Source organism: Amphimedon queenslandica, unplaced genomic scaffold (assembly GCF_000090795.2).
Source record: "Amphimedon queenslandica unplaced genomic scaffold, v1.1 AMPQUscaffold_13358, whole genome shotgun sequence".
Taxonomy (NCBI): Eukaryota; Metazoa; Porifera; class Demospongiae; order Haplosclerida; family Niphatidae; genus Amphimedon; species Amphimedon queenslandica.
This window is the reverse complement of record NW_003546406.1, coordinates 3,980-16,166: the sequence shown is the minus strand read 5'-3', so window position 1 is coordinate 16,166 and position 12,187 is coordinate 3,980. Positions and strand designations below refer to the sequence as shown.

Sequence of the window (12,187 nt, the reverse complement as noted above, 5' to 3'; positions counted from 1 at the left end):
GGGGATCAGTATGTGATAACCAATGGGACTCTAGTGACAGTAATGTGGTATGCTATCAATTAGGACTACAACCTTTTGGTAAAAAAATCGAAATTAATACCAACATGTTATTATCTTTTTACAGGATCACAATCTTTTACTAATAATTATTTCAGTGTCAGTGACAATCCTTCATTTGTGATTGGAGCCTTATCTTGTTCAGGATCAGAGGAATCATTGTTAGATTGTTCAAGGCACACAACTTCTGGTGCATCAATAAACTGTCAGAGTCATGAAGTTGCTGGAGTTCGCTGTATTGGTTAGCATAGTAAAACATCTAGTATTGATACTATTTATTTTTATAATTTTTAGCTTCCCAAACACCATATTCTAGTTGTGCTAATGATGATATTGGGCTTGTTGGTGGTACCAATCCTGTTATGCATGGATCGTAGTTAATGTTATTACATGCAACGTCTTATGACTAATTAATATATTATAATTCATAGTTGTGGTTACTAACATTTGTGTGGATTCTCTGTTGGTATAAATACTTAGTAATTTTTGTAATTAACAGTATTTTTGTGTAGTGTATAATTCTGTGATTGTCTCTCTTATTTTAATTGTTGTATTAATTGAGTTCTTTTATATGAACAATACAACAACTCCATTTGAAGGAAGAGTTGAAGTATGCATTAAAAATGTTTGGGGAGCTGTCTGTGATGATGGTTGGACTATAGAAGACTCAGACTAATGTAGCATGTAAAAAGGCAGGGTATCAAGCATTTGGTATTTTAATGTCTAAATAAGTTGTTAATCAACTTATTTTTGTTGTTAGGACTCAGTACCCAATGATAGGTCTAGTTATGGTCTAAGTAAACTACCTATACTGTTGACTAGATTACAATGTACAGGGAGGGAAGACTCTTTGTTGGACTGTAATAAAAGTTTGTACCATCTTTCTAACTGTCACAACTCTAGACTAGCCGGAGTAAAGTGTGAAGGTAGATCTACTTTATGATGATGCTTATTCTTATACTGTACAGTGGGAATATTTAGCAGCACTTGATATAGGTGATTCCGTAATTCCAATGTATTGATCTCAGTACTACCAATTGCAAAAATGAAACTATGTTAATTTTTCCCACTATGGTATTTTATTGTAAATGATAGAATTATTTAGATCTACTGATGGAGATATTTGTATTGTTGGAGATACCAGTTCCCCTCCATCATATGGTAGAGTTGATTTGTGTGTTAGTCAGACATGGGGTACAATTTGTGATTCATCATGGACTGATACTGAAGCTTCAGTTGTTTGTACACAACAAGGATTCTCTCCATATGGTATCCGCTTTAAATGTATACATTATATTTTAACATAAATAGATGCAGTTGCTGTTTCTCTTGGTCAAAGCACTGTATCAATACCAACTAATGTTGACTCTCTTAATGTACTGTGATCAATTATTTAATTCACTAATTGTATTGTGAGCAGCATTTTATCAACCAAGTTTTCATTAAGACTTACATACAAATTTTAGCCAAACATGTATGTTACTCTTGTTACACTATGTACTTTATATGTTTATACATAGGGATTATTGATGACCCCAGTAATAGTATCTTCACATACAGTCAGTCTGGTAGCTGGAATACTTTTTATAAACCAGAATACACTTCATTGTTTGATGCAAAGTTCAATGCCCCAGAACTAAAAGAAAAAGCATTAAAGGTTAGTTTAACTGTTGTTATTTCTTGATTAACCTGTAGTTGTGTGGTGATGACAAGTTGTGCTTTTTTTCATGTTGCTGCTATTCGTGATTTAAGTATTGGAGAGGCTAATAAAGAAACAGGAGGGGATTTAGACATTCTAGAAGATATAGATCTACTTTAGCCAAGTAAAAATATTAAATCTATAAAATTTTTAACCTTTTTTAAGTTGTTTGTGATCCTCCTTGTGTATAGTTGCTTCTGTTTTGAAGGATATCAAGGAATAGCTTACAATCAATCAGGTAATCAACCTAATAAAATAACTTAGTTAACACATTGATTAGAAGTGACATATTTTGACATTAATATTATTTTCATTACTCTATAAATGTGAAGAGAACATTTGTGTGAATGGAGGGACTTGTCGTTTGATTGCTGGAGACACTGTATGCAGTTGCTTAGATGGATATACAGGAATTAACTGTGGTACATTTATAATTATTAAAATCAATGCGTATTATATTTTTAATTTGTAGAGGATTTAATTTCAAGCCCAACATCATCTCCGTCTAGAACACCAGTAGGGACGAGACTAGAACACCAGTAGCACGAGCCTCATTGTCTGAGATTCTTGTGATAGTTTTTGCTGTTATGACTTTTATTGTTACAGTGATTGTTCTTATACTGGTGGCAATATTTTGTGTACAAACTTTTGGTAGATGACAAAATTTTTAACCGACCAGCCTATCAATTTTTTAATACTGGAAAAGTACAAAAAGCTGCTCCAGGCGGCGGTTGGAGAGTGGAAAGGTCTATAAGCGCTTTGTAGCTCAGTTTATAGTCTTTTCCTTACAGACAATATTTTAAAGTAAGTTTCAGAAGATGTCCTTTCTTTATAATTATATTTCTTATTTTAGCGTTTTAATGGTTGAGCTCACTATTTCCATCACTGATTAGTTTTAATTCAGAAGAAAAAGTTGCATCAATTGAGAAAATTGGATCTAAAGCAACTGTAAGAGATAACACGTAGCACTAATTTTTATAAGTGTTTGTGTAGTCTACATATAAAGTTTGTTTGTCAACAGTTAGTGTCTTTACACTGAACTATTTATAAACACATGGCAGTGAATCAATGTTCACAATTTTAATCAATATAATTAAAATTACCATTTTATTAATTACCGTTTTATGGTAGATTGCCGTTTTACGGCAATCTACCGATTGCCGGGATCAGAAGTCAAAATTTTGTCTCCCAGTGCTGGGACTGTAGATACAGGTCTACAGCCTGTACATAGATAGTACTTAACAAAATAAGAACGTATACAGTAATTGTTAAAGTCTTAAGCCTTTTGGATCATTATTTTAGTATAGATATAATACATAAAAATATATGAAAATAAAGAAGAATATTTTAGGCTGCTCTCCACTATCTACCACTATCTACTTGAGCCTGAAAATCATGTAGATATTCATAATGTATTGTGTATACATGTGTGATGTCTGATGGTTAGCTCAGACTCTGTTGTCAACTGGCCATTAGTAAAAATATATGCATCTTGTTAATTCATTTTTAGTGGAGTTGTAGTATAGTGTGTGGGTGTATCAAAGGCATCACCACTTAGGCATGTATACCCATTAACCTTCAACATTCCTCAACATCTGTAGTTTATTTAATTAGTGCACTAAAGCCAGACTTTGATATAGCCCTGCGATAACAATTGTGGAGATAGAAATTAGGCAACAGTTGTATGCAAACCATAGAATCCACACAACAGCCAAAACTATATGAAAACAAAGCTTAACAATGCTGCTATGAACTCGCTATGTGTGTCGGTGTATCAAAGGCACCACCACTTAGTCTATGTATACCCATTAACCCTCAAGTTTATTTAATTAGTGTTTGAAGCCAGATTTTGATATAGCCTTGCAATAACAATTTTGGGAATGGAGATCAGGCAATAGTTGTATGCAAACCATAGAATCCACACAACAGCCAAAACTATATGAAAACAAAGCTTAACAGTGCTGCTAAGGAAATCAATTCTTGGTTATTTTTATGATTATTATAACACAAAATTTTGTTGTGAAAAAGTTGGTATGAGGTAATGCTATTATAAAGTAAGGATTACATAATACTAGTGTAGTAGTAATGCAATTATGCATATAAGGTTATTGAAACAAAGTAATAGAGTTTAAGACCCCTAATAAAGAGTAATTTGTTGTATACAGTATATCATCAAAAGGAATCTTTTGATTCTTACTTTTTTCATACATTAATCATTATGATTTTGTAGAATGTTGATTCCAATTAAACTTGGATTTTTAGATTTTTTTACTAAAACAACACTATATTTTTATAGTACTGAGACTTGACAATATTACTATGTATAGAATATTTGGTAAGCAGGTTGAATGGCTTTCAATCCTGCAGGAAGAGTACCTGTAACAGAAATGTGTGATAAGTGGATGTTTTTTTTATTAAAAGAAGACATTCATGTTTATTTTGATTCTGATCTTGTTTAACAAGCTGCTGTTCATAGTAGCATAGTTCACATTAGTTGTATAGAAATTCTTGTTGCTATTTATTCAATTTTAATAAGTCAAGCTAGAGTAGACTTGTAAACTGTTGTAGCAATTCATGCCATGCATGATTGCTACAAATTATGATAGCTAATGCTATTTATGTGTCGTGAAGCTTGTCTCAGGGTACAACTCACAATATACCGTATGGAAGGAAATTTTGGAGGTAGTTAAATTTGGCGAATTTGGCGCGGGTTTTGATAGCCATTTGCCAAAATAAAAATTTGCCATTTTGAGCCATTATGCGCAAGCTCAATGGCACATGGCCACAAAATTGCCAAATTAAAATTCGCCAAACATCCAAAATTTACCAATTTGCCAAAATTTAGTCCCTCCAAAATTTCCTTTTGTACGGTAATAGTCTCTCTGTGTGTATGTCTTATGTGCTTATAGCAATAAATATTTCTTTAGGAAAAATGTTTCAGTTAGTCTTCTTGATTTTGCTCTTTTCTGCTTCCGTTCAATTCACTGAGTCCTGCACTGATGGCTCAGTTAGACTGGTAAGCACCTTGTATTATTTATTATATACTAATGTAATAAAATTATACTTATTAGGCAAATCCAAGTCTTTCATATGGAGCAGTTGAGGTTTGCTCTAATGGATACTGGGGAAGCATATGCAGTGACTTTTGGGATAATAATGATGCCAGTGTGGTATGCAAGCAGCTAGGATATTCTCCTTATGGTATGATAGTATCATTTCAAATAACTTTTATGTTTTGTGCTATACAGGTGCTATAGGATCTGTGGTATCATATGTCAGTTCTAGTGCACAATCACATGCTATCATTGACTTGAACTGTACAGGAAATGAAGCCACTATACTATCCTGTCCACATAATGGTCTGGCTGGCTATGCTTGTTCCATAAGCAGAGATGCTAATGTCTTTTGTCAGAGTAAGTGACTCTACAATAGCTATTAGTGTGTCTATTTTTAAATTATTTTAATTAAGATATTGGTACACTTAAAGCAGACTGTATGGAAGGTGAAGTGAGACTGGTTAATGGTAGCACACAGTATGAAGGACGTGTAGAAATATGCATCAATAGAGTATGGGGAACTGTATGCAGTAGAAGCCACAGTAGTTGGACTTGGCGGTACTCTTGGGATACACTTGACAGTAATGTTGTGTGTAGGCAAGCAGGACACATGGAGCTAGGTAAAGTATATGTAAAATAACTTATTTACATAGTATTTAGGATCAGTTGCATATGGTACAGCTAGTGAATTTGGGCAAGGCTCAGGTCCTATACTGATGTCTTTAACTCATTGTAGTGGACAGGAGTCACATCTAATTAACTGTTCCTATTCTCCACTAATACCATCATACTGTTCACACACTTATGATGTTGGAGTCAAATGTGAAAGTGCTTATTATAAATTATTGACTCTTCATTGCTAGATCTATCTTTGTAGCTCCTTGTGCCAATGGTACTGTTCGTCTATACAGTGATTCAGGTAGCTATTTTAGGAGATATGGACGAGTTCAAGTTTGTGTGAGCAATATCTGGGGAACAATTTGTGATCACTTTTGGGATGAAAAAGATGCTAGTGTAGTGTGTAGAATGCTTGGATACTCTCCCTATGGTAGCAAGTTATTAGATATTTTATAAGCACATTCTTTTCTCCTTACTAGGTGCTTCTGCAATAAAAAACACATATGTTGAAGGAACTTGGCATATTCACATTAATGATCTTAACTGTACTGGGACAGAGTCTTCACTTTGGGACTGTCCTATGAATGCATTCAGTGAATATTCATGCAATCATTATGATGATGCTGCTCTTGCTTGTCAATGTAAGACAGTACGTGTATAACTTCATTGATACTCTTTTTTTAGTTACTGATGTGAAGTATTCTAGTTGTACTACTGGTGAAGTGAGATTAGTTGATGGTGCTACAGAATATGAAGGAAGAGTTGAAGTGTGTGAGAATGGAGTTTGGGGTTCAGTCTGTACTACACATTCTTCTAACGAAAGAAATGTTTACACTTTGTGTCATGAATTAGGATATCAAGGTAACAGTCATTTATTCTGTTCACATAGTTATATTGCTGTGTAGGTGGTATAGTGCTTTCAAGCTCAAAGTTTGGTGTTAGTAATAATCCAATTTTCATTTATGAACTGTCTTGTGGTGCTTTTCAATCAAATCTAAGTAACTGTTACCAAAGAAATTATCCATACCATTATAGTTGGTGGTGGTATAGTGGGTGCAACAATTATCGAGAATTGAGTATCAGATGTGAAAGTGAGAATACAAAACCTAATAGAATTTGACCTGATACTTTTTGCCCCATATTGTAATAGATCCTTGTGTTAACAATAAAATAGAACTATATGGTGGCCCTTCTAGTCGTCATGGTAATGTAAGAGTCTGTGTCAATGGTTCATGGGTTATGGTGTGTGGATATGGTAGTACTGTCATTGCTAATAATCTAGCTAGTGTTGTCTGTTCCAGCATTGGATACTCAGCTTATGGTAAACATTTTTTACTGTTTTTTCCCTGTTGTTAGTGTACAATTGTAGGTGCTAAAAGTGCTAGAGGTGTATGGTACAATTACAACTATCCATATCAGTTTTATAATGTTCGGTGCTATGGAAATGAGAGTAACTTATTTGACTGTCAGTTTAACACTAAAGAATCATGTCCTAATGTGTACAATGCAGCAGTTTCTGTCTTTTGCCTACTCAATGGTATACATATAATAGTGATTATCATTAATTGATACCATTTAGATAATTATATTCCAGTAAACTGTACAGATGGTGATATTAGACTTTACGGTGGATCTACACCTAACCAAGGAATACTTCATGTGTGTAGTAATGGAATCTGGGGAACTGTCTGCAGTAATAACAATTGGAATAACATTGAAACTGATATTGCTTGCTTTCAGTTGGGATATTATAGCTATGGTTTGTTTCACTAATAAAAATGTAAGCTAAGATATGTTATTTTGCATAGGTCATTCATCCACCAGAGGGACCACTAGTGGAATGTTTCCAATCATTTATTCTTATTTCAATTGTCAGGGTAATGAAGCAACACTGTTGTCATGTGGTTCTGGACTCCATTCTAGTATTCAGTATTGTACTAACAATGCCATTGAGTTAAACTGTGAAGGTTAGTCTAGTAAAGTGTATGTTTTAATTCTGTTGTTGTATCATTAGCAAATTGTACATCTGGTGACATACGTCTTGTTGGTGGTGGATACTATTATGGTCGTGTTGAAGTTTGTGTTCAAAGAGTATGGGGGACTATCTGCAGAGATGGCTATTGGGATAATAATGATGCTAGTGTCATTTGTAGGCAGCTAGGATTTTCTCCTTACGGTAATTATTATTGTTTTAAATGTTGATCATTGTATTTTGTGCAAAATTATCGCCATGCATGCATATATCTTGTGCTATAGGTTCAATTGCTGTTATTTCTTCATGGAATAGTGAAGAACGTGGAATAACTTTATTAACTGGTTTAAATTGTAATGGAACTGAAAAAAGCATTTTTGACTGTCTAGTTGATGCTAATGCTCCTGTTTGTTCATCTAATTGGGCTGATGCTAATGTTGTTTGTCCAGGTAAACTAAATATATTTATTCATTAATGAACAATCAAATATTTTACAGCTCATGGTGTTTCAACCTATTCTAATTGCACTGATGGTGATATTAGATTGGTTGGTGGTAGCACAGAATATGAAGGAAGAGTTGAAGTTTGCCTTAATAATGCATGGGGAACTGTTTACAACCCTTACAACAGTGATTACTTTGCTCAGACAGTATGCAATGCATTAGGATTTACCTCTACTGGTACATATTTATATGAAGTTATTTATTTATTTTACTTGCATTCTATAGGCGCCATGTATATGAATATGTATAACACAAAATTTGGTGAAGGAAGTGGTCCAATATTAATGTACACATACTGCTATTCCTCAGGAAATTCATTGCTTGACTGCTACTCACAACCACAGTACATTCCAGGCACTAGCCATGAGTATGATGCTGGTGTGAGGTGTGAAAGTAAGGGTTTGCTTGCTCCTGTAGATTTTAATTAACATTATTCATAGTTCCTTGTAAAAATGGTGACATCAGACTAGTTGGTGGCTCTGATCCATTGGTGGGAAGAGTGGAGCTATGTGTTAATAAGACCTGGGGTACTATATGTCATGATTATTGGGATGACAATGATGCTAGTGTTGTATGTAGACAAGTTGGTTTTTCTGGACAAGGTCCTATAATGAAAATTTATGCATACATGATTAATAAATAATTAATTATAGGGGCTAAAGCTAGAAGTAGTTCATACACAGAAAGACTCAAATCCTTTCACATTATTGACTTAAATTGCATTGGAAGTGAAGAAAACGTGTTTGATTGTCCTCATAATCTTGTTCAGCAGTACACCTGTACTGACTATGAAGATGCTAATGTACAATGTACAGGTATCAGTAACAAGTATTTTTATGATGGTCGATTTTATATTTAATAGCATCCAATGCTTCTACCAACTGCACTACTGGTCATGTTAGATTAGCAGGTGGTCAGTCCCAGTATGTTGGTTTAGTTGAGATATGCTATGGAGGAGTTTGGAAATCAATATGCCCTAGAGGGTGGAATAATCGTGAGGCACAAGTTGTATGTAGACAATTAGGATATAATCCTATTGGTTAGCTGCTCATAGGCTAGACTATATAATGCGACTAATTATTAGGAGCTGGTTCTGTTAATCTTGGAAAAGGTTTTGGTATTGTACATTCATCATATTTTAGCTGTACTGGAAGTGAAGCCGCTCTACTAAACTGTAGTTATTACACTTCTTCCTGTGGCTATTCATACCATGCTGGAGTTGAATGTGAATGTAAGTTTAATCTGCTTTTGTTATTTATCTGTTTGTTGTCTGCTCTCTTATAGCTCCTTGTATTGAGGGAGCTGTTCGTTTAGAAGGTGATGATAGATATAATGAATTTGGTCGAGTTGAAGTATGTATTAATGGAACTTGGGGCACCATTTGTCACAATGGTTGGGATAATAATGATGCCAGTGTGGTATGTAGACAGCTGGGATACTCCCCTTATGGTAGAATGTTGTATATTTTTTCTTTCATTATATTTATAATACATAGGTGCTTTAGCTAAAACTTCATATTTTACTGAGACCTGGTTACCTTTTCACCTTTACAGTGTGAATTGTAGTGGTAATGAAAGTACACTGCTTAACTGTTCCTACTCAACTACTGGGTCTTGCTATAGCTATCATGATGCTGGTCTTATTTGTCAAGGTTAGGTTTTAACAAATATGATTCATCTTAATAAAAAACTGTAGGTGTTGGTATTGCACATGATAATTGTACTGATTATGCAGTTCGCTTGGTTGATGGAGCAAGTGCAGTGGAAGGAATAGTTCAAATATGTCTTAATAGGGTCTGGGGTGCATTTTGCTATAGGGATAATTATAATTATGATGTGGATGCTAACCTAATCTGTAGAGACCTCGGCTACAATGGTAATTATCATACTTTGAGTTACTTTGTTAATTTTTCATTAATAAAGGCAATGGAATGACTTATCTTGCTGAGTCTTCTAGTGTAGCTATTTTGCTGGTAGCTGATATGAGCTGCTCTCAATCTGCTACTAGTATTAAGCAATGCAGTCTAACACATTACACTAAGTTATCTAGGTGTGATGCTAGACACACTGCAGCAATCAGATGTCACAGTATGACCAATGCTTGTGTTTATTTAATGCTGGAATATATTATAATTAGATTGCACTGAAGGTAGTGTTAGACTGTTGCCTTATAGCTCTTACTCTGAAGATGTTGGACGTGTTGAAGTTTGTGTTGATGGTACTTGGGGTAGTATATGCTATCATCATTTTACTGACAATGATGCTCAAGTTGTCTGTAGACGTTTAGGATACACTGCATTAGGTGTGTGCACATAATTCTTGTCATAATGTTGACTGCTGACAACTTTAGGATCAGTTTCAATGGGAAGACTCCATTATGATACTGACATTCCCCTTCACATTGTTAATCTTAATTGTACTGGTAATGAAGAGAGTATATGGGATTGTCCCTCAAGTACACAAGGACAGGAATCCTGCACTGTATACACTGATGTATCAGTTGCCTGTCATGGTAGTTATCTTTATAATGAAGCTTAAACTTTCAAAATACACAGGTTTTGCTGTGGAGTATTCTGATTGTGCTAATGGTCAAATGCGTTTATCTAATGGAACAAGCAAAGTGGAAGGAAGAGTTGAATTATGTTACAATCATGTTTGGTTTGGAATATGTGCTGATAACTATAATAATTACTATGGTATTGAAACTGTTTGTAACTCAACGGGTCATTCACAAAGTAAGCACAAAATGTTACATTGTTTTAGTATTATCATAATTATGCTTACTATAGGTGCTCTAGGATATTCTAGCTCATTTCTAGATTATCCTGGCCTTCCATTATTTCCCTATGAGTTCTACTGCTCTAGCATCATGGGCTCTTTGTTGAATTGTTCAAAAGGAGCTATCAGTTGTTACAGAAGTTATTCCTCTAATAACTATTATAAATATTTAGGAGTAACTTGTCATGGTAATATAATTTGTACTTAAAGCTTAATTGATTACATTCTTACAGATAAGTGTCTTCATGGTGACATTAAACTCTCAGGTTCAGGGTATAGCTCTATTGGTAGGATTAATCTATGTGTGAATGGTGTTTGGGGGACTATCTGTAACACTGGCTTTGATGATGCTGATGCTAGTGTAGTTTGTGCTCAATTAGGATTCTCACGTCATGGTAGATATTGCTTTACATGTCTCTTTAAGTACTTTCCTTACTGGTAGGTGTTTTGCATAGTCCTGATAGATATTATTATTCTAATGGTGCACATGTGCAGTTTTATAATTTAAACTGTACTGGAACTGAATCAAGAATTTGGGAATGCTCATTTAATAATAGTACTTCACAATACTGCTACTATGGAAATGCTGCATATGTGATATGTCAGAGTAAGCTGCTGGAATTTTAAATCAGTTATTAACTTATTATCCTAATTTTATTAGTTAATGATGATACTGTTGATACTTCGTGTACAACTGGTGATGTTAGATTAGTTGGTGGTCCCAATGAGTATGAAGGAAGAGTTGAAATATGTTACAATCAAATGTGGGGAACTATTTGTGATCATCTCTGGGATACAACTGACGCTAATGTTGTTTGCAAACAGCTTGGTCATCAGATGACAGGTAGCTATCTCCAAGAATCTGTTTGCATTTACAATAATTTTAGGATCAGTACCTGTGCGTGGCAGCTATTATGGAGAAGGGCAGGCACCATTTGTTATGAGAAATATGTATTGTTCCAGTAGTGACAGTTCACTAATGGCTTGTAATCAGTATTTTGATATCAGTATTGCTATTAATTGTGGTATAACTAATGCAGCAAGTGTTGTATGTTTAGGTAAACATAATAAACATGTTTTTCATCTTTGACTAATAATAACAGAAGTTTGTAATGATGGTGATGTAAGACTGAGTGGATCATCAGTGACATATGCTGGTCGTGTTGAACTGTGTGTTGAGAGAACATGGACTACACTGTGTGATCAAACATGGGACTTTAATGATGCTGCAGTGACTTGTAGACAACTTGGATACTCTTCATATGGTTAATACATTTATAATATAATTTATATTAATATCATTATAGGTGCTATACCAACATACAATTGCTATACTGAGGGACAACTGTCCTTTGGTATTACTAATCTGAATTGTACTGGGTCAGAAGGACATATTTTTAACTGTACACACAGCAGTCCATATTTATATACCTGCAAGTCACATAATGATGCTGGCTTAATTTGTCAAAGTATTTATATTTATTACAAAATACAAGTTAGGTAAT

General features: G+C 34.4%; 2 protein-coding genes and 1 long non-coding RNA gene across 3 annotated transcripts in view; all 3 read left to right on the top strand.

Annotated features, from left to right (window-relative positions):
- The window catches only part of LOC100636158 (deleted in malignant brain tumors 1 protein), an 11,616-nt gene extending 11,182 nt beyond the window's left edge, over positions 1-434 (top strand). The window contains exons 40-42 of the mRNA XM_019997666.1: positions 10-78; positions 125-298; positions 352-434. Of these exons, the coding sequence (XP_019853225.1) occupies positions 10-78; positions 125-298; positions 352-434 (326 nt within the window). The remainder of the gene's footprint in view (positions 1-9; positions 79-124; positions 299-351) is intronic.
- A 946-nt stretch (positions 435-1,380) lies between these two features.
- LOC109582759 (uncharacterized) lies at positions 1,381-1,872 on the top strand. The gene is made up of 3 exons (XR_002185214.1): positions 1,381-1,531; positions 1,578-1,714; positions 1,810-1,872. It is a non-coding gene; the product is annotated as an uncharacterized LOC109582759 (long non-coding RNA).
- A 2,816-nt stretch (positions 1,873-4,688) lies between these two features.
- Positions 4,689-12,186, top strand: LOC109582753 (deleted in malignant brain tumors 1 protein-like). The gene is made up of 35 exons (XM_019997665.1): positions 4,689-4,772; positions 4,828-4,957; positions 5,005-5,169; positions 5,226-5,432; positions 5,473-5,640; positions 5,690-5,860; positions 5,910-6,071; positions 6,115-6,291; positions 6,336-6,521; positions 6,581-6,751; positions 6,800-6,967; positions 7,010-7,189; positions 7,239-7,397; positions 7,445-7,606; positions 7,687-7,851; positions 7,900-8,082; positions 8,131-8,298; positions 8,346-8,507; positions 8,559-8,720; positions 8,768-8,944; positions 8,990-9,136; positions 9,190-9,354; positions 9,401-9,556; positions 9,601-9,780; positions 9,828-9,992; positions 10,042-10,206; positions 10,255-10,416; positions 10,460-10,639; positions 10,694-10,870; positions 10,916-11,077; positions 11,125-11,289; positions 11,344-11,526; positions 11,570-11,740; positions 11,786-11,947; positions 11,990-12,186. The coding sequence occupies exons 1-35, from the start codon at positions 4,689-4,691 to the stop codon at positions 12,184-12,186; spliced, it is 5,844 nt and encodes a 1,947-aa protein (XP_019853224.1).
- Position 12,187: the final 1 nt, after the last annotated feature.